Source organism: Larimichthys crocea, unplaced genomic scaffold, assembly GCF_000972845.2.
Source record: "Larimichthys crocea isolate SSNF unplaced genomic scaffold, L_crocea_2.0 scaffold506, whole genome shotgun sequence".
In the NCBI taxonomy this organism is placed as follows: Eukaryota; Metazoa; Chordata; class Actinopteri; family Sciaenidae; genus Larimichthys; species Larimichthys crocea.
This window is the reverse complement of record NW_020856584.1, coordinates 25,265-47,271: the sequence shown is the minus strand read 5'-3', so window position 1 is coordinate 47,271 and position 22,007 is coordinate 25,265. Positions and strand designations below refer to the sequence as shown.

General features: G+C 38.1%; 3 protein-coding genes across 4 annotated transcripts; 1 reads left to right on the top strand and 2 right to left on the bottom strand.

The window, feature by feature from the left end:
• Nucleotides 1-1,969: 1,969 nt before the first annotated feature.
• LOC104939274 (uncharacterized) lies at nucleotides 1,970-17,056 on the bottom strand. Its single transcript, XM_027276649.1, has 11 exons — nucleotides 16,994-17,056; nucleotides 16,546-16,878; nucleotides 16,016-16,372; nucleotides 15,708-15,891; nucleotides 9,774-9,877; nucleotides 4,099-4,182; nucleotides 3,636-3,962; nucleotides 2,912-3,262; nucleotides 2,601-2,732; nucleotides 2,457-2,503; nucleotides 1,970-2,377 (listed from the first exon to the last, which is right to left on the bottom strand). Exons 1-11 carry the CDS (start codon nucleotides 17,040-17,042, stop codon nucleotides 2,243-2,245), a joined length of 2,103 nt encoding a protein of 700 aa, XP_027132450.1. The 5' UTR covers nucleotides 17,043-17,056; the 3' UTR covers nucleotides 1,970-2,242.
• LOC109140769 (uncharacterized) lies at nucleotides 5,652-8,050 on the top strand. The gene is made up of 6 exons (XM_027276653.1): nucleotides 5,652-5,709; nucleotides 5,864-6,187; nucleotides 6,746-7,093; nucleotides 7,179-7,307; nucleotides 7,537-7,598; nucleotides 7,686-8,050. Exons 1-6 carry the CDS (start codon nucleotides 5,667-5,669, stop codon nucleotides 7,806-7,808), a joined length of 1,029 nt encoding a protein of 342 aa, XP_027132454.1. The 5' UTR covers nucleotides 5,652-5,666; the 3' UTR covers nucleotides 7,809-8,050.
• LOC109140770 (uncharacterized) lies at nucleotides 8,997-10,778 on the bottom strand. 2 transcript variants are annotated; one of them, XM_019268565.2, is made up of 6 exons: nucleotides 10,675-10,778; nucleotides 10,254-10,559; nucleotides 9,774-10,127; nucleotides 9,550-9,690; nucleotides 9,399-9,457; nucleotides 8,997-9,313 (listed from the first exon to the last, which is right to left on the bottom strand). In XM_019268565.2, exons 1-6 carry the CDS (start codon nucleotides 10,715-10,717, stop codon nucleotides 9,179-9,181), a joined length of 1,038 nt encoding a protein of 345 aa, XP_019124110.2. In that variant the 5' UTR covers nucleotides 10,718-10,778; the 3' UTR covers nucleotides 8,997-9,178. The 2 variants fall into 2 exon arrangements, with proteins under 2 accessions (XP_019124110.2, XP_019124111.2); XM_019268566.2 differs by having other exon boundaries at nucleotides 9,550-9,687.
• Nucleotides 17,057-22,007: the final 4,951 nt, after the last annotated feature.

Genomic DNA, 22,007 nt, shown 5'->3' with positions numbered 1-22,007 from the left:
ACCCATCTAGTTTTGGAAAGCCTCCAGATCCTATGGAGCTGGAGCTGGAAGCTGGAATGCGTTACTGGGAAAAGGGATGTGCTACTACAACCCGGCCAGAGATAAGCTGAAGGAAATGGACAGATGGATGTTGTAGTATGATGCAAAAAGTTTACAGAGAACAAAAATAAATAACTGAAAGAGACAAAATGGCAGATTTGTTGTGGTTTGTGGCCTTCATCAGGGTCATCATATAGTTGACCACCAGCCAAAACATGTTGCTCTGACAATAAAGTTGTTCTTAACACTAAAGGTGCTGCTTGAAGTTTGATATACAGTTAAATCAGTGATTCTCTGACAATGCTGTGTCCAGCCCCTGTACATAAATATACTACACATACAGTTAGAATAAACAGAAGGGTGGACAACTATAAAATGTCATTAAGTAAATACGTCATTTGTGTCCTGCTTTAAACTTTAACACACAAACACACAGACTCACACTCACCACTGACAAACAAATGATGTGGATACTTCAACTTTGTTGTGGTCAGGCTTCAAACTTAAGTGTTACAGTCCGGCTCAGGGACTGCAGACGAGGGGAGAGGAGACGAGGTTTAAATACCACCGTGACATGTTTAAATTAAAACAAACGATCAGTATCTGTAATCAGTGGTGTAGGCGTGCATGGATGCATGTGTGTGAGTGAGTGCAAAAACAAGAAAGAACACAGGAGAGCACAGCCACACCGTGGCATCCTCCATAAACGGCGTGAACGGAGTGAGGGCGTAAGAGAGTGTGAGAGCAGCCAGCATGGAGATAAATGTGCTTCACCGGGCCCAGGTGTAGCACAATCTCCTGATGATGTTCCCACCTCTGGTGAACCTGGAAAACAAAACAGACTAACCAGCAGCCTGCCAATAACACCCCCAACATAAAGGGCGGGGCCGTCACATAAGTGTGAAGACAAAGCAGTCTTTATACCTTTTCTCACTCTTTGTTGTAGCCTTGGGAAGCTGCACTTGACTGTTTTTACAAAAGCAAGTGGAAGGACATAACAGTATATACATTTTTACCATTATTATTAATGACTGAGCAATTTAAAAGAATAGGACTAGTTAAAGGTCATGATAGGTTATCACACTTTTTTGCAGTTTGGTCCTTTTGATTGGATGTTGATGTCAGAGGGGGAGGAGCTCATCAATCCATGGTCCTGCCCTGGTTGTTTTGGCAAGAGCAGGACTCTGAACTGTGAAGTTTGTCTGATTAATGATGAAAGGGTTGACGTTCATTTTTTTGTTCTTTGAATGAACAGATTAACTAGAAAGAAAAACAAAATAAAGTACAGATTAGCCTGCTAAAACATCTTGTGTCTTTTCCTCTTTGCAAAGTTAACCTAGTTACACATCCTGTTGAAGCTCAGGTCTGTTCTGAGTAAACCGCTTTGATTTGGTTGGTCAAAGGTCTGAGAAACATCCCACATGTACATGTCAGTAAGTGCATGTGGCTTTGCTTGTTCTCACAGCCAACATGCGGAACATCTTTAAAAAGTGCTGTGAGACCAGGAAGACAGAAGAGTTTCATTCCAATAGTTACAATTAATGTTTCAGTATTTCTCTAAGGCAGGGGTCGGCAACCTATGGCTCGCAAGCCAGATGTGGCTCTTTTGATGACTGCATGTGGCTTTCATGGCTCTCTCAGCCAAAAAAGTTCCCGACCTGATCCCTGGTCTAAGGTGACATGTATATTGTCTTCTTCTATGAAATAACTACTTCCATATTCTTCACAAATTGAAGACATGTGAACACAGTATGCAGATGTTGTCATGTTTGGAAACTGAATAAACAAAATATTTGTTTTCATATATGAATAAATAATTAAATATTGGATTGATTTCAGTGAGTCTGGCAAGTGATGGAAAATCTACAGAAAAACAGCTGTTTTAACACTTTAACAGATCACACCAGCACTAGAAAGCACATTGTGTTTATTTATTGACAGTTTGATAGAATTACATATCTGATCCCAAAAAGTGTCTGTGGTCAAAGAACAACAACAATCATAAAAGAAAACAAAACAAAAAAAACAACAAGTAATATTGGCATTAAGGTTAAGTTAATTGAAAAATCTTCTCTTTGGTGTGAAGGTGAGTACAGTTATATGTTTTCTTTGTTGTTGTCCCTGCTAGACTGTAGATCTGTTCAGTGAGTACAGTGTGAGCTGAGATAGCCTCCAACTGATGATAAAGAGACCTGTTAACTCACTAATCCAACCCAAACGTCTTGACAGCAGCATAGATCCTCTCTCTCTCTGCTGCTTTTGCATCCTTTAATGCGCCTCTGTCAGTTTTCATCACGGTGAAGACGACAGCAGAATAAACCCACAGGTCCTCGTCTCTCTGAGAAAATATAGATGACAAAGTCAAAAAACAACATGACACAACCTAATAAGGTTAATCCTACATCTATTGTCATTACCTGATGACTTTTCTGACCACCACTGTGTTTTTGCACAGCAACAGGAGCTGGATGATGAAACAGATGTAATGTACAGACAATAATAAATGATGATGCAGAAGTTTTAATTTGATATAAATGTTTAGAAACAATGATGTCTATTACTGTTGTAACAGTCACACTTCTTTTTCTTCATGATGGCATGAATGAGGAAGACTATAACAATCAGACATATAGCCAAGACAGCGCACAGCAGAAAAATAACTGCATGGTCTGTCTGTGAGCACATACTGGTTCCTGAAACATGAACAACAAGAAAAAAACAACAATGAAAACAATGTTAGAGTAAATGATGCTTACTGTCACCTCCTGGTTAAATCATTTCAAATGTAAAATCACAATTTTTCACAGATGATTTTAATGGGTTTTATTTGAGTAACTGTATAATCTGACACTAAGCATCACTCAAGAGTTACCTTGAAAGTCCAGTTTTGATCCATTTCCAAATAATATCTCCCCACATGTGGCCACAGCACAGTAGTAAGTCCCATCATCAGAGGAGCTGACGTTCTTAGAGAAGTGATAAACACAGCGTTTCTGACTCTTGTCACATTCATCATGTCTGTTTCCATCAGCGTAGATGACGTCTGGATGAGATTTATCTGATCCGGCTCTGAACCAGAACACACTGTGATCTTCTGAACACGTCTTGTTCTGAGAGTCGGAGAGGACCGAACACTGCAGAGTCACTGAGTCTCCTGGACGGACTGGATCAGATACTGTCGGCCACTGAACAACAGTGTAGTTTGATGTCCTCTGAGAGTTTCCTGTGCAATACAAAACTGTGTCAAAAGGATGGGGTCTGCACACACGTTTTTAAATTTTAAAAGGGATTTAAGAAAAGTTCAAAGTCGAAATGTAACATGAGCAAAACCTGTATTAGATTTGACAGCACACTCTACAGAAATAATAACAGAAGTTCCAAAAGAAAAGTTAGATCATGGCTAAAACATCCACAATGATAGAACAGTGTTATTATTATAATTATTCTAAACAGCATTCTGATTGCAGAAATATTGTATCCTTTCAGACAATGTTTAATCACTTTAAATCCGTTTTTAGTCATTTTTCAGAAAATAAGAGAAACATTAACACAGTGAAGTGATTTTAAAGCGTTGATAAAACAGATCACATACACACCTCTTAATGACAAATAGGTTGCACTCCAAGTAATCTTGATCCAGTCCAAGAATGCACAGTGATACATTCCCTCATCTTCTTGTTTTGTCTTCAAAATGGTCAGACTGCTCATGTTCTTATTATCTTTTACTTCAAAGCTTGAGTCAGAAAAGTCTGGTCCGTACGCAGGGCTTACATTTTTTATAAGTGATACAATTAATTTGAGATTTTCCCCAGCACTCTGCTTGTACCAGTGAAGTTGCCTTCTGTTGAAATCATCATAAGACCAAAAACATGTGAAGGTCACAGGTTCACCGAGTTTAACTGTGGTCACTGGAACCAGTGTATCTAAATGAAATAAAAACATATAAAATATGAAAGAATAAATAACAGCTACTGTAATGTAATATTAAAACATAAATTGGGACACAACGTGCAGATATTTAAATAAGAAAACATTTCGTTATGATTAGAAAGCACTTACATCCTTGATGAAGGAGGAGCAGTGTAACACAGAACACGATCATCTTCACTCTGAGAAACCTCAGTGAGTGAACATGTTGTAATCCTTGTAGGTCAGACCATGAAATGCACCTGATTGGTTACCAGAGAATGTCCAATCAAAGAGAATTTCCTGCCACAGTGGCATAGTTTTTGCATTTCACATGAAGTATAGCACCTCTTACTCTTATTTATTTGTTCTGAGGTCAAAAATGTTAACATTTTTACCAGTTCTTGTTAATATCTCCCACTGCTCTTATGTCTAAATCATAAATGTGACATCACTGCTCCAGCAATAACTCATACCATCTCTCACTGGGTTAAAAAAGACTAAGAAGAAAATGATGATTAACTTTATTAATCCCTTAATGGGGACATTCTTTTTAGTCAGGTTTTTACATATACTGTATAGATTCGAAACCACACACACACTTATAGACATGGAAAATGAGGAGAGGAGATGGTGGAGTGATTTTCTGCAGTACAGCAGCGCCCCACGAGTTGTAAGGGATTTGGCACTTTGCTCAAGGGCACCCCAGCAGTGCACAGGAGATGAATTGGCACTTCTCTAACTACCAGTTTACGCCATTCCCATGCCATGTTCCTGGACTGCCACCAGGCAGAGTATACATCCATACTAGTTGTTCTTGTGCACAGTAGTGCTTTGGGCTTATTTGCTACATAAGCATGCTAATAGATGGTTACATGTTTACATATGTTGTTTTTGTTTGTTTGTATACTGTAGTATGGTAACAAAAAATAATTTCCCCCTGGGATTATTAAAGTATTTCTAATTCTAACCTGCTCAAAATGATGTTTAGCAGGATTACCATTATCACCATATTAGCTTAGTGTGTTAGCATCCTAACATTTGCTAAACGCAAGTGTTTTCATGTTTTTGGTCAAGTGCTGGACAAGTGACCAAATAACCAGTGAGAGGCGGTATCTGACAGGAGCAGTGATGTCACATTTATGATCAAGATAGCAGCAAAGGACATATTACATTTTGCACTTGTACATGCAGTAGCAGACAGCCACAGCATATGACATATGTGAGTAAAAATCACAGCACACATGCATTAGAGTATACTTATAAAATAACTCTGAGATTTTCAAATATTTCTTGCAACAGTATTCATTTGATATAGAAAAAAACAGCAGAACTATGTGCCAAAAGCAGCAGTACACGTCATGTTAGTGCTGTCATGGTTTTGGGTCTCTAGTGTTAGTGAGAGCTCCTTTTATCAACATTAAATCCAGAAAGGAAGAAAAGGCAGTGCATTCAGTGCAAACAGAGGCAACTAAAAGTACTTTACATAAATAAACAAAAGAAGAATATTCATTCAGAGTCCAATTAGTCAACAGATGAGAGTGAGAGGTAAAATGCTTCAGTAGCCACAACAAAAGCAGTGTGGCAGGAAATGCATTTTAATGTTATATTCTGTGATAACCAATCAGATTCATTTAAAGGTCTGACCTATCAGAATCATGTCACCGCCTTCACTCACAAAGTGAAAAGTCAAAAGTTTCCAAACAAGAAACATTGTCAAGATGATCGTGTTCTGGGTTACACTGCTTCTCCTTCATCAGGGATGTAAGTTCTATCAAGTAATGACAAAATATTTTCTCATTTTTCTGCATGCAATCCAGATGTGTGGTGGTTCATGTGAACACTGCATGTTCTTTACATAGTTACTACACTAACTATTGTTAACCTTTAAATGTATTGAATGTTTCATTTCATTTAGATACACTGGTTCCTGTGACCACAGTTCAACTTGGTGAACCTGCAACCTTCACATGTGTTTTGCCTGATGAGTTTAATCATGAAAATCTTCATTGGTACAAGCAGAGTGCTGGGGAAAATCTGAAATTAATTGCAGCCCTCATGAAAAATACAAAACCTGCGTATGGACCAGAGTTTTCTGCTTCAAGATTTGAAGTAAAAGTTAATAAGAATATTAGCATTCTGACTATTCCAAGGACAATTCAAGAAGATGAAGGAATGTATCACTGTGCATTCATGGAGTGGAATATAAATACTTGGAGTGCGATTTATCTGTCAATAAAAGGTAATTATGTGATCTGTATTTGGAATGCTTTAGAATCACTTTAATCACTTAAAGCTGCATTAAGTTAATATTTCTTAAACAGTTGCTAAAAATTATAACTAACTAATTATAAAAAATGACTTACAGTAACCAAGCATTTTCTGATAGGAAATTCAATATACAGTATTTCTTAAAATCGGCAATTGAAATGTTATGTTAGATACAATACTTTTGCTTTCCCAGCATGTAACTTTTCTTTTGGAACTTCTGTTATAATTTCTGTTGATCTGAAAAACCTGTGATTATACATTGTCTGAAAGGATACAATATTTCTGCAGTCAAAATGCTATGTTTGGAATAATACTATACTAATAACACTGTTCTATCATTGTGGATGTTTTAGCCATGATCTAACTTTTCTTTTGGAACTTCTGTTATTAATTGTATAGAGTATCATGTCAAATCTTTACAAATTTTGCTCATGTTACATCTCAACTTTGAACTTTTCTTAGATCCCTTTTAAAATTTAAAAACATGTGTGCAGACCCCATCATTTTTACACAGTTTTGTACTACACAGGAAACTCTCAGAGGACATCAAACTATGCTGTTGTTCAGTGGTCGACAGTGTCTGATCCAGTCCATCCAGGAGACTCAGTGACTCTGCAGTGTTCAGTTCTCTCCGACTCTGAGAACAAGACGTGTTCAGAAGATCACAGTGTGTTTTGGTTCAGAGCCGGATCAGATAAATCCCATCCAGACATCATCTACGCTGATGGAAATAGACATGATGAATGTGACAAGAGTCAGAAACGCTGTGTTTATCACTTCTCTAAGAAAGTCAGCTCCTCTGATGATGGGACTTACTACTGTGCTGTGGCCACATGTGGGGAGATATTATTTGGAAATGGATCAAAGCTGCAAATTGGTATGATTTTGTTTTTAATACTGCAGGTGATATTCATAAGATGTTAATAACATAATTGATACATTTTTTCTTCTTTGTTGTCTAGAGCGAACAGTGAGTTGTAAATTTACTGCGACGGTGATAGTAGGAATGGTCTGCCTGATCATTTCTGTGATTGGAAATATTGTTTTCATCTGTTACCGAACTCCAAGAACAGGATGTGAACAATTTAAAGGTATGTTTACTCAAAAAATGTATTGTTTTTACTTGAAACGTTCATGTACTTTATGAAGTGTAACATGAGACAGGACAAACTGCAACTTCATGTGTTTATCCACTTGTTTCTCACTAAGGTTTACCGTTACTGTACAGAAAGTCAATAATTAAACTGGTTGAATCAGTTGATGATCCTTATTAAACAGTCGGATTAAGTAAATTATTTTCCTGTTTTCATTCATTGTTAGGAATAGAAAGCGTCTCTTCACAATCACAACACAACAACTCGATCCCACCAGTCAATGATAATGTAAGTAAATAATGTTTTGTTAATATAATTCCCAACCCTATAACAACATGACTATACTGTGTAATGAGCCTTTTATTTGGTGCACAGGCTGAAGGTGGAGATGATCTGAACTATGCTGCGCTGCATTTATCTGGAAGAAAAGCTACAAGAGGAAGGAAGAAGAGAGAGACTGAAGAAAGTGTGTATTCTCAAATTAAATACCAAATGTGAACGTGTGAATTGGTTCATAGTACTGACCTCTTACAGTGTAAATAAACAATTCAGTGTTGTGGGGTCCCTTCTAACTTCAGTGAGTAAAATGTGTTTTATGATAGAATTAAATCGTATTGCAGCATACATGCTTTTTCTGTTCTACATTTTACCGAACATTTATACTTGGATCATATTACGTCTTTGCATTTGTTTGTTATTCTTTTATCTTTATTGAAAATATTAAACTCCTCAGTTCTGAAATTATTTTTTTAACTATAAAATGAACATGAATTCTGATGACATCAAAATAAACAATATAATTGTTGATAAAGGTTTGAACAACATACCAGTTGTTTTTGTTCTGATGTATTCTGATGTACACTGACATCTGTAATTTAACCATATAGATTGAGAGTGTTTGAGACACCATAGATAAATAAACATGATTGTAGTTTCCACGACATCGCGCTAATGGCAGTATAAAAAATGTGCATAACCTGACTGACGTCACCGTATTTAGAAGCCTAACATATCCACGACTGGCTGGCGCCATGTTGGATGCCATGTTCTGCAGCCTGTTGCAAGCGGCTGCTCGAAGGAATTACTGTTTTTAGCACTTCCGCATTGGCTTCATTTCCCAGCGTTGGATGGTGTTGCTTGTGTCACCTACAGCTTTCTGAAGAGCCATTGTGAAGCTCAGTGTGTGCCTGTAGTTGCTCTGGCTGTCATCATCTTGGCAGTTCTGCCTCTGCCACCTCCGCATTAATCCAGAAATCAGAGGACATGAGGCGGGCTGAATGATGCCTGTTTGCTCAAACAAGACGGCCAGGATAACACTCAATCCATAGTATATAAAAAATCTGTCTCAGTACAGTCAGGAATGGAGAAATTAGTTGTAAAGACCAGTTTTACCCCCCATTTTAACACTCCATGTTAAAATTACATGGGGGAAACTGAGAAGTATTACTTTTGTAGCCGGCCTCAAGTGGTCGTTTGTTTGAGGAACTGCAGTTTTTGGCACTTCTGTTAGTTATGTCTTCATGTTACACTGGAAGTGAAAAGTTAACTTTCGTTTTACTTTTGGTTTGGTATCATGATTAGTATGTATTTACAAGAAGGAGGCAAAGCATTTATATGACCACAATACCTTAGTGCATCACTGACACATATATAGATGTGAGTCATGCAGGAAGTTAACAACTAGACTAGAGTTCACAACTTTAATGATGACTCACAATGAAACAAACATTCATAGATATGGAATCCTTACGGTAAAGGCCTAATGCAAAAGCATTATATTACAATATATTATTCTTACATTAAAATACCATAATACATGTTTTAGTACATTTTCTACACAGTATACAGACAGACATTACCTCTGTTGTTTAGGCTGTTAATCTAACTCTGACATTTGTGTAGATAGTCTCTTCCTCGTCAGTTTTTGCATCCCTTGTCCCTGCTTTGCCAACTTTCCTTTTGGTGAAGTTTGGTGCAGAATAAACCAATGAAGCCTCATCTGTCTGAGAAAGTAAATGTAGTGATGAGAGGACAACATTAAAAGAGAAAAACATGCTGATAACTTTCTAGCTAGATCTTTTCTTTTACCTGTTGACTCTGGTGATCGGCACTGACTGTCACAGCATTTGCTTGCAGAGAAACAGCAGCTGTATTATAAAATAAAAACACAGCATTAACGTGAATCCAATGTTTTGCCAAATACTGTTTGAAAGATTGCTTTATGAGTAACTTTGCTTACCATTGCAACAACCACAAGATTTCTTCTTGAGTTTCATGACTGAATACATGAGAAAGGCTATAACAATGAGACTTATAGCCAAAGCAGCACATAACAGAGAGAGAATTGTAATGTTCTTCTGTGAATCCCAAACGTTGACTGCTGTCACAAAATAACAATTTAAGGTTAATTAACTGTCATTTAGAATTCACGCTGTTATGGTACAAACAAAAAGATACACTTACCTTCAGTGTTGGGTTTTGATTTGTCTCCACAAAATATCTCCTTACGTGTGGCCACAGCACAGCAATAAGTCCCAGCATCCAAGAAGCTGATGTTCTTTGAGAAGCTGTAGGTACAGTTCTTTGTTGAGAGTCTGTTATGGTACTTTTTCTGCTCTTCAACACTGATTGCTTGAATAACAGTAAAGCTTGGATGAAATTCGTCTGATTCAGATCTGAAACAGCACACAGTCTTTTCTCCTGGACATGTTTTATTCTCAGAGTCAGAGAGGACTGAACTCTGCACAGTCACAGTCACAGATCCTCCAGGACGGACTTGATAAGGTGGAGGGACTGTAGTCATATCAGCTTGTGGTTCTGCGAAATTAAACATAGAAATAAAACAAAGATCTAAATTATATAAACATGTGCCAACTTATATATTCTTTTATATATAATCAAGTAAGAAAATTAATGTATGTAAGTTAACTTTTGCTGACATACCTTCAACTCTCAGGTCTGCTCCTTTCAGAAATGTCAAGATTTTTTGCATTTGCATGCAGAAGTAAACTCCAGCATCACTTAGCTTTGTTTTATTAATACGCAGAACAAATGCTCCAGACTCATCTGTGGTTCTTATGCGAGAATCGACACCCATAGAGTTAAGTGCTTTTCCTAAGACTTCAGGAAGATTTCCAGGAATAAGTCTGATCCAAAACAGGCTTTGAAAAGACTTGCAGGGACATTTTAGTGTCACATATTCTCCAACACCAACAGTCGTTGTCTCAAAGATCTGATCATCTGCGCATCCTGAAAAAAAATGATGTAAAAGTACAAATAGAGAAAGAATGATGTATGTTCTCTTCTAAATTCCTGTAAGAACATGACAATACTTTAAATATGTATCTTAAAATAATATACTTACGCCCCACGCTGAGCATTAGCAGTAAATCAAGTATAATCAGCATTTTCTTGTTATTCCACTTTAGACAGCTGGTAATTTCAACTGTGTCAGAAGATGATTCATCTCCATGTGATGGAACAATGGGAGGGAACAATTTTTGAGCAAACTGATTGCCCTCCCATATGTTGCCGTTTTACTGAATTACCACAGCGGAAATAATATCATCTTTCTAACAGCACCAACAGCTTTGTGGTGAGTTTCTAAAATTGGCTTTTGATTCTTGATCTTAAACTTGTGGCAGGTGCCAATATTTTTGTAACTTGTGGGATGTAATATTGTATTAATTGCTGATTCATTCTTTATATTTTTGTAGCATGATTAAGGTGTTGGTTTAGGTCAGGAAATGACTGTGGTGAAGAATAGTAAACAACTAGAACATTTCTAAAGAAATTTTGAGTGTGCCTGACTCTGGCCCTGTCACCCCCATACATTAATATTGACATTGCTCAGTAAATTCAGTACTAGAAAATTCCTGCAGAAATTTTGAGAGTGACGAGTGGGCTGTTGCTGGGGGTCTGTATTCAAACAGCACACCTCAAATACTCATTTTTAACATGTTTATTTAGACACAGGAGCAGCTTTAACATTAGCATGTCAGCATTAGCATGTTAGCATTAGCATGTTAACATTAGCATGTTAGCATTAGCATGTCAGTTGGGAATACTGATAGAGACAGAGTGAAAATGCTGAGACCACCCGTTGAAGAGGAAGGATTTCTGGCCAAAACGTATTTCCAATCATTGAACCGGATTAACCTGAAGCAGGCTGAGCCCTTCCTGAACGTCTACATAGGCATTATGTGTTGATAAAGTAAAGAAATGTGCTCTTGGGAGCAATTCAAAGAAGCGTTACTTCTGCTTTCCTCCAGAAAATTTCCCGCCTTTTTAACATGGCAGTCTATGGGGCTGTCGATGTGTTGCTGCCACATCTTGGCAGCAACACCCATCACGCGTCTCCCGCCAAAACTATATATCTGACAGCTTTAGCAGGTGAATGTGAGTGAGACGACAAATTTTGCTACGTTTCTATGTATAAATCGTGTCTGTAGTGGTGCATTTGAAGCCACGGTAGTCAAATACGTTTTATTTTTTCACTGATCGTTGTCTCTCCTCTCCACTGTAGTGATGACATCACACACTCTAGCTCTCGAAAGTTCTCGCAATACACACCCATTCATTTTTTGCCGTGGTTTTTGGCAATTTGCCGAAACTCTTAGAAAAGTCATAGCACATGTGCTGTGTGCGACCACAACTCTGGGAGGAGAAGCGAGCCAAAAAACACTTCCTCCTTTGATATTCTTCATTGTATTGTGTTCAGTGCTTTGGCAATGCTATACTTTTGCTTATTCAACCCACAAAGAAAAGAAATCCTCTTTTGCTGTGAGGAGGCCAACATCATGTGGAAGGTGTCTGCATATGCAGACCACAATTGTCATGTAAAAGAGCATACCCACAGCTGCCTGTATCTATACTGAGGTATGAATTATAGTACTGTATGTATAATAAAGCCTTTACTTTTCCATATTCAGGTTTCCGGATCCCATGGGAGGAGCTGGAATGCGTTACTGGGAAAAGGAACATGTCACCATAATCTGACCCCAGATAAGCGAAAAAAAAATGGATGAGTGGATAATTTAAAGTGAAAGGAGGGAATCTATGTGAACCTGACAGAAAACCACGGATAAAGATTTGAACCCAAAACCTTATCATGAGGCATCACAACATCTCAGAGTCAACAGTGTTTTTTTTTTTTTTTTTTTCATTTTTTACCAAATATGGTGGGAGTTTCTTGCTCACATACACACATGCACAAAAACAAAAAATATGCAGGCAACTGAAAGAGACAAAACATCAGATTTGTCATGTGTTGTGGTTTGTGGCCTTCATTAGGGTCATTACAATGTTGACCACAAGCCAAAAGATGTTGCTTCGACAATAAAGCTTTTCATAACACTAAAAGTGCTATTTGGGGTTTGGGACAGGTAAATCAGTGACATGATGTCCAGCCACTGTTTATGCATATAATACAGTATACACAGTTGAATGTGTATGTCATGTCATGCAGTGAATAGTTTCATTTACTTGATTTGTACTTTGACACACATTCACACTCACCACTGACAAACAAATGATGCATGGAAACTTCAGCACTGTGGTGGTCGGTCTTCAAACTGAAGTGTGAAGACAAGGCGGTCTTTCTACCTTTTCTCACCCTCTGTTGTAACCTCAGGAAGCTGCACTTGACTGTTTTTACAAAGGCAAGTGGAAGAAAATGAGAAAATATAATTTTTTGATTGGCTGTTCATGTCGGGGTTTGGGGTTTACTGACTTTGCTATAGCGTGTTCCAGTGTGCCTCACATGGTGCAGTGTTGGCAACAATTTAAATAACTGAATAACTTTACATTAAACTTAAAACAAAACATGAACTAGTATGCATTTGTGATATTTGGAGATGGCTGATGCATATTGTTGAAGGTTTGTGTGCATGCTGAAACCTCTTGTTTCTTTTTTTTTCAATGTTATCCTCGCTACATCCTGTTGAAACCCATAATCAGGTCATGTCAGTTAGTATAGCTGTTTGATAATACCTTTACAAAGATGCAAGTTTATTCATTTCAGTAGTTCTCTGCTAACATTGCACAGCATATTGTTTTAAGGTGTCCTAAGAAATATTATGTCTACAGTATGAAATACTGTGTCTATTTTATGTGAGGTGTCAACAGCACCAACCACAACCAGCCCCATTCCTCTCTATAGGCAGGGCAGGGGCTGCACACTCTGACATGTTGTCTTTGTTTGAAATAGTTCCCAAATGTTCACAGTTTGCAAATTGTCTCAACAAAGAAAAGGCAACACGCATATACACAGCACTCTTATTGCAAACAGTAAAAGAAATGCACCGGCTTCAGTTCACAGCTGAAGGAATGCAGACATTAGAATGTGAAATGCTATCAAATGAATGAAATGCAAGAATGTAAAGCATAACAGAGTAAAAACTAGAAAGACTGTTGTTTAGATTGTTTTTACTGTTGCGGATAAATTGCTGATCAATAGTCTGTTCAGGAGGGAGGAAAGTGTTCAGAGGCCTCTGAAGAAATAGAGACACTCTGAAGTACATCAAAGGTGGCTGAGTCGGTCTCATATTCTGTGTGTCAGCACATCCTAGTCTGGGTCACTGTTGCCTGATTGTGTTAATGGAATATCAGCGGCTATAGCTATCTGTGATGTCTAGGAAGCCAGCATTCAGTTCCTTGAGTTACAGGTTAGGGTTAGTTAAGATTTAGTGCTGGCACGGTCTATGACCTTAAGGTCCATGCCTGACCCTGTGTAACCTAAGGATAGAAAACTCATTTAGTGACCAAAGAGAGGACCGTAGGTTCGAAGGTATTGCAGTTCTGCTGCAAAACAAATGCAGAGAGAGAACAGTTTCCAGCTACTATTGCTAATTAAAGACAAAACAATACTACTAGAGGCCTTTCTGTCACTTTGTGTCTAATTTGATTGTATTATCAATAATCATGAAATCAATTTCTTGAGTGACACATTTTCAGTTTCAGTGACATTACAGACTGACTGTGGATGGTTTGCCCGATCCGAGTATCTGATTGGCGGCCACAGCATGACATGGTCTGCATTTTTTCAAAAGTGCAGCCCACACCACCTGAGCCAAAATGGGTGACCCCACTTAAATAAATGGAACAACCTGTGTTTTCACAGCACTGAATTCTGCCTGAATGCACCCAAAATGGCTATTTTAAGTTATTGTAACTAACCAGCTAACCTTACTAACTATTTTTTGTTAATTAGAGTGATCTTGCACTTTTTCATGGTCATGTGAACAACACAATGTTTTGTATGTAATGTTTGTGATTCAACTAATATATTTTGGTTGAACGGAAATGTTGATTTAAAAAAGTAGATAATCCTTGTTTGAATTATATTTGTGTTCAAGAAGGGTTTTTTTTTCTTAGGGAAATATTAGTAACATGCTGTTTATATAGGACTGCCCTATTCCTAGTGCAGTGACTCTTGACTGGTAGTTAACATCTATTGAATTATATATTTATATATAATTTGTTTTCCCCTCGAAAGAAACAGTGGCATTGTGTCTGTAACTGCTTATCCTCATCAGGGTCAAGGTGGGGCTGAAGCCTATGCCAGCTGACTTAACACAATGTTTTTTTTTGTTTTTTGTTTTTTTCTACAAAAGAAGAAAGTGACACGTGCAACATCAATTTACTTACTTTTTTTGCATTATGTGGATCCACATAATTCCCTTTCCTCTTCAAAGCCTATGAGCATGATAAAACTGTTTAATTAAAAAAAAGATTAAGCAAGAACTATACAATGCATGATAATGAAGGATATCAATTTATTAAGAACCCTTTAAAACTGTTAAAAAAGTGAATATTTTTTCACCATGATGACGGTTTATAAAATAGCAGGAGAAATAAGCCATACATTCATTGGAAAGAGATTAGACAAAATTAGACAAAATGAGAATTTTTAAAAAATTTATCCAAATGAAATATTCTGATAGCAATAAATATCTATGTGAAGAGGAATATTTTCCACAATGTTCCAGATAAAAAATGATATTAATCCATGTTAATCTATCCCTAAAGTCCTGGAACCAGATTACATTGTTTCTTCTGCTGCTGTTTTTACATTCCTTCTCTCTGCTTTGCCAGCTTTCCTCTTGGTGAAGGTCGGTGCAGCATAAGCCAAATGGACTGTATCTCTCTGAGAAAATATATGGAATAATGTTAAAGACGGCAGATGTTAATATTCACATGTGCCAACAGCTTTTCCATTGTCATCTTTTCTTTGTATACCTTACCTGCTGACTTTGCTGATTGCTAGCTGTTGCAGCATTTGTTTCAAAAACAGCGGCAGCTGTATTAAAAATAAGATTATTTAACTTTAACTTAATGCAAGTTAATTTATAAAAATCGGCATTGTTTTTAGATTCATTGGATATTGGGCTACATAACTAATGATGCAAATCTTGTGAAATTAGCTTCAGTAAAATCAATTGATGTTTAAGAAACTTACAGTTGCAAAAAACACCAGATTTTTTCCTGATGATATAAATCAGGAGGGCAATGATGATCAGACTCAGAACCAAAGCACACAACAGAAACAGGACCATATTCTGCAAAACCTGCCTGCTGAAGGCTGAAACAATAATAAACAGTAGGAAACAAGCAAATACTGAAAATTAACAATCATTTTGATGAGATCCTTCCAGTTTTTAAATGAATGATTATTAATGATTTGTATTAAAATGTTCTGCAGTTACCTTCAATCTCCAGTTTTGTTCCATTTCCAAATAATATCTCCCCACATGTGGCCACAGCACAGTAATAAGTCCCAGCATCAGAGGAGCTGACCTTCTTAGAGAAGCTGTAGACACATTTCTGTGGAGAGTGAGTCTGAGGACTCCTCTCACATTCATCACCACTGTTTCCATGAGCGTAAATTAAACTGGGATATGACTCATCTGATCCGGCTCTGAACCAGTACACACTGTGTTCTCTTGGACAGGTTTTATTCTCAGAGTCAGAGAGGACTGAACACTGCAGAGTCACTGAGTCTCCTGGACGGACTAGATCAGATGGAGGGACTTGAATGACGGCCTTGATATCAGGTTCTGGTCCTGGGAAATACAAAGACAAGAATAAATGTGATTTACTCACTGAAAATAAAAGTAGTTAAAAATTGGTATACATATTTATATATATTTATATACACAAACAATTATGGAAATGTATTTTCTTTACATATACATATATGAACCTATAACTATATACTACAATAAATGGTGTTTACCTTTAATCCTCAGAAATGTTGCATTCAAAAATGTCATTTCTAGTCGGTTTATTTTCATACAGTAGTAAAGTCCAGTATCGCTGAGCTTTGTCTCATGAATTTGCAGAAGAAATGTTCCAGGTTCTTGTTTTGTTGTCATGCGAGGTGGCTTGTTAACGCCTTCATAATCAAAGACAAATGTTCCTCCCAACAATTCAGGAAAGTTTCCAGAAACTAGCCTGACCCAAAACAAAGTTGCTTTGAGCCCTGACGATTTCTGGCGTGCACACGTCAAATTCACATCATCTCCAACACCAACAGTCTTCATGTCAAAGTTCAGATCATCTGAGCATCCTAAAGACAAAATGAAATACAGCAGTGATCAACAACAGAGATAGATTCATATCTGCCCTGTGCTCAAATGATGCAAGAATATGAAAATATATTTATAAGACAAAAGTTGACTTACGCCCCACTGTGAGGATCAGCAGTAAATAAAACACGGTCAGCATTTTCATGTTATTCCACTTGAGATCACTGAAATTTAGACTGCGTTAGAAGATGATTCACCTTAGTGTAACCATATCAAGGGGGGGGGGGGGACAAGTTTAGAGCAATCTGATTGGCCTGTTGTTACGTTGGTGTTTCACTGTACTACCACAGAGGAAGTAAAATCAACCATAGTTCCAACCTAAAGACATGAAAAAACAACAACAGCAAGCGTTTGTTTCGTGTTTCATGGTGGGTTTCTATAACTGACACAGAGTAAACATGAGAGATCTTAATGTGAACTTCAGTGATTCGGATGGACTCACTTTACCTTTTAGGGCTGATGTATCAAGAACATTTCCTTAAAATCAAGGAAGAAGAGACAATATGACACAATTCAGAACTTTATTTGTGTTGTACACTGAGCTCTCCTTCCTCCGGATGGTAATCGCCTCCAGATGAATCCAACGTGACTCTGTTTATTCCACAAGAAGCCGGGTCTCTCCCCGAGCAGCCCAGGGGTCTATTGGTGTATAATGACGCCTATTCACACCAATGTGAATTACTTGCTTGATGGATATGGCAATAATTCTTTCTAGCTTTCAGGTTTACTTTCTTGTTGTGTGCCCCACTGAATATGGCACAAGTACTTCTCCTGCTGTCCCCAGCCTCTAGTTCCCGCTCGGCCCATAGATTTTATATTCACTTTTCTCGGCTAACACAAAGAGTCATAATTAACCTAGTTTGCAGTTTGTGGTGTCAACAGTTTTACAGATGTTTCTTTTATAACAGTGATCTATGGAGAAAATGCTTATTGAATATTTTACACTGCACTAGCACGGGTGGCCACTGGGCAACATTGGAAGCAAGGTCGAGTGGGTGCCATGCTCAGGTCTATTTATACATCCATGATTGTCTCTCCACTCTGCCTGACTCTCTTCTTCTTCATCCTGATAAAACTGATTTTATGATTTTATGAAATCTGGTAAAGACAAACTTATTTATAGATTGAAATTCAGATTAGTTACAACAAAAGGAGGCGAGGTAAACTATAAGGTAACAAATGGTGAGTGGATGCTGTTCGAATAAACACAGTTGAGAATCTATAATATCGAAATGAAATCAAAACGAGGAAGAAAAACCTAACTATTGAAGCTATTTCCTAAGTGGTTTGTGTCTTCTTTACACCATCGAGTGCCTGTGTTTGTGCACATATAAAGTCCTTTAAATTTAGACAGTATTAAATTATGTCAGATTGGATTTGAGGAAAAACATATAATTTTCTCTCTCTTTACATCACTTCATCTTTAATTTAAAGTCAAATGCCTCAGTGAACAGAAGATAAGGTGTACAATCTGATGAGTGATCTTTTTCTTTCAAAAGCTAAATAAACAAAAAGGGTACCTAATAACTATATTGCATGTGTAATTCTACAACATTTTTGTAGCAATCAGTTAAAAATGAACTAATTGATTGATTTCATAAATTAAATCATTTGCCACAGTGACACACAAAGACAAAAGAGCCATCTTATATGCTGTGTGGCCGCCATTTCAGATGCTCCACATCGTCACTGATGACCCGCCCACTCTGCCTGTCAGTCACATCAGCAGGAAGAGTGCAGCGTGCAGAGTTGAGGAGGGCTGGTAAACCATCCATCCTGTACACTCACTTCACTTCTCTTCAGAGAGCTGTGAAAGGCAGCAGCAGAGCGACTCTCTCACAGTATCACAGGAACACATTCAACTGGAGACGTTTAGAGTTTCTGACCTGCATATTTTTATCTGAGGGGGTGAACCATGTGAACCTGTGAGAAAACCACAGATAAAATAACAACAAGGTGATTAACATACATGTACTGTATGTACAGTGCCGGACACCCTCACAATAACAGGGACAGGAACACCTGACAATATAATGTAGTCCAGTACAACACCACAAACTCAAAGCAGGAGTTTCTTACATAAAGTCACTGACTTGAAAGGTGTACAGAGAATAAAAAATACATCTGTCATTTTTCTCTAGGGCCAAAACTGTCATAACATTTGTTAGATCAATGTGTTTGTGGCCTTCATCAGGGTCAACATATTTTTGACCTTTTTTCACTGGTCCCAGTCTGGTCTTTTTGGCAAAATCAAGAGTTAGAACTGTAATCTTAAATTAAGTTGACCTGATTATCTGCAAATAGATTTTACATACTTGCAGAATTGTGGTCCAATGCATCATTTTGTGCAGTGATAGACTGGCAGCCTGTGGTCAATGAATCAATACATTTACATTAAATTAAAACCTATCTTTGTAGATCATGGTTTTAAAGATGAAACCATTATTTGTTCTTTGAATGAGCACATTCAAAGAACAGTTTGACATTGGTCAAATGGCCCACCATTTGTCTGTGAGTGTAGCCTCATGCATGTGGTTTCTCTTGTTCTAATGATAGATAAGCAAGAACCTTTACAAAGTGTTGTAAGATTAACACTTGAGACAAAGATTAGACAAAGACAATTTATTGAGCTCAAAATAGCAGAAACCTCTTGTATCCTTACTTTCTTTGCAATGTTTCCCTTGTTATATCCTGTTGAAGCACATAATCAGGTCTGAGGTAAATGGACTGTACTTATATAGTGCCATTCTAGGCTTAAAGTTATGCATCTCATTGAGCCATTCATACACATTCACACACCAATGTTGGGGTTCAGTATCCTGCCCAAGAACACTTCAACATGCAGACTGGAGGGGATTGAACCCGGATCTTCAGATTAGTGGACGACCCACTCTACCTCCTAGTCACAGCCGCCTACTTTGTGTGTATTGAGGTGTCATCACACAACCAACCATTATCAGCAACATCCCTATCTACAGGCAGACCAGGGGCTGTGCACTCTGACACAGTCTCAGTTGGACAAAGCTCTCACATTTCATAAATTTAATTTCATTTCATTAATTTCCCCCTGAGATTATTAAAGTAAAGCCTATTTCTCATTCTGATTCTCACATATAATTTGCTATGGTGGCTGTACTCTATCTTCCATGTAGATGTAAGATGTGGATCATCGGCGAACCTCAGGGGTGTCAAATGACACCTGGGTGCTCAAGCAAACCCTCTGTAACAGCACCTACTTGTCTACCAAATCTGCCACGCTGTTAATTATGCGTAACTAATTTAAGCATTAATATAATTTAAATGGGTGGGTTTTTCTGCACCTGCCTCCTCCACCTAATAATTATGTGCCAGACATCGCATTACCTTGTGCGCCCAGTAGTGTCTTCCTGACCATCCCTCATGTAGTCTACTCTCAGACAACAGATTTGTGCCGAAATTCAAACTCTTGGCACCATCGATTCCCTCCTGACCCCAGCCCCACCGTTTTCAGTCACAATCTTCAACTGACTCTGCAGTTGGAAAATCTGGTCATCGCTTTGCAAGACTTCATCCTCAGCAGTGTCACTCTGCAGACCCCCTCTTCATATCTAACTGGGTGGAATTGCTTCAAAGCTTTCCATGCCTCCCACAATCTTTTGTTCCATATGTTGAACGTCCTCCCCTTCTCCAGCTTCATCATATTTGCTCCTCAAAATCTAATCCTCCTCCATTCAATTCTATATCAGCGAAATTAACTTCAATCAAACGTCGGGGGCTCTGTGCACCGGCATCACATCAGCGTGCTACTCCGTAAGGCCAAGCAAAGTCCTATGGCGAAACCCCCCTGCAAAGGATACCTGTCTCAAAGAACAGACAGTCCTAGATTCTATGTTCCTCCTGGCCTCCTTTGGCTTTTTGTGCTATTCTGAGTTTACCACCTCAACACTAGAGTACGATGAGTAACGGCATTCATCGTGTCCAACCTCCTCTCTTCACTATCACCCAAAACAAGACCAACCAGTTTGGTCAACCTCAACCCATCAACGTCTTTCGACAGAACTCATATCTAATCCCCTTCGAATCCATACATGATTATGTGAACTCTCAACTAGCCTGTCAAGCTCCCCCCAGAGACCCCCTGTATCACAGATAAGAGTAGAGTGGCCTCATGCTTCAGGTTCCACCACCACTTTCGGCAGATTTTATCCAGATCCGGAATATCCCCCAAACTATACTCAGGGACTCCTTTCCTATCGGAGCCGCCTCCACTGCTTCAAAACAGGGAATCCCGGACAACATCACCAAATCCTTGGTCGCTGGTCTTCATCAGTATATCTGATCTCAGCCCTTCACTCCTCCATCACTTGACCTTCTGCCCTCTTACAGCACATCATCTCAGTGCATCCTTGCCCATAACACGCAATAACCCTGTCTAAACTTAAATCCATGTTAGTGAAATTATATTTGTGTTCAAGAAGCTGTGAATGTGTCAAATGTGTCATCATATTTTCTTATAGAAATATTCGTAGTAGGAGACGCTGTTTATAAGGGCTGTAGTGCATAGTGTGAGTCTTGGTGGGTTACAGAGAAGGTAACATCTGTTGAATGTTAAAACAGAGATTGGATTGTGTGTGGTTTATTGAGTTACTGACTGTTTTGCGGTCTTGTACAACAGAGAACAGGCCTGGCCCTAGGCATTTAGTGGCCCTAAGCAAGATTGCTTTTGTGGCTTCCAAAAACGTTGCAGTCAACAAATTGCACATGCCGCTCACATAGACAATAGAGATGGACAAATCATTCAACATCTAATCTCTTGCTGTATTTGAGAGTTGGCAAGAAGTTACAGAGAGAGCCGTAATGTCAAAAGTAAAAGACAGAGAAAACAAAACTGTTCAAAGAGGCCGGCAATAAATCACAATTTTGTTTTACCAGAGTTTTGAGGAGTTTGAAATAGGACCTTGCCACAATAACAATAATAATAATAAAAGTAAAGATAACTCATGCTTGTGTGTTAGGGATGTTAGAATATCAGATCAGTGATAAATCAGAGCAAAATATTAATATGTTTTGTAGTGGCACTTGGAAGGGGACATTTTTACTCTCTAATGTAACAAAGAAGTTTTTTATTGTT

Coding starts and splice junctions, on each gene's coding strand:
- LOC109140769 (XM_027276653.1), top strand. CDS start 5,667: ATGATCGTGTTCTGGGTTACACTGCTTCTCCTTCATCAGGGAT. Junction 5,710..5,863: donor GCTTCTCCTTCATCAGGGAT/GTAAGTTCTATC, acceptor CATTTCATTTAG/ATACACTGGTTCCTGTGACC. Junction 7,599..7,685: donor TCCCACCAGTCAATGATAAT/GTAAGTAAATAA, acceptor TTTGGTGCACAG/GCTGAAGGTGGAGATGATCT.
- LOC109140770 (XM_019268565.2), bottom strand. CDS start 10,717: ATGCTGATTATACTTGATTTACTGCTAATGCTCAGCGTGGGGC. Junction 10,128..10,253: donor AGCAGACCTGAGAGTTGAAG/GTATGTCAGCAA, acceptor TTAATTTCGCAG/AACCACAAGCTGATATGACT. Junction 9,458..9,549: donor ATCTTGTGGTTGTTGCAATG/GTAAGCAAAGTT, acceptor TTTATAATACAG/CTGCTGTTTCTCTGCAAGCA.
- LOC104939274 (XM_027276649.1), bottom strand. CDS start 17,042: ATGAAAATGCTGACCGTGTTTTATTTACTGCTGATCCTCACAGTGGGG. Junction 15,892..16,015: donor AACAAAACTGGAGATTGAAG/GTAACTGCAGAA, acceptor TTATTGTTTCAG/CCTTCAGCAGGCAGGTTTTG. Junction 3,963..4,098: donor GCTCCTCCTTCATCAAGGAT/GTAAGTGCTTTC, acceptor TATTTCATTTAG/ATACACTGGTTCCAGTGACC.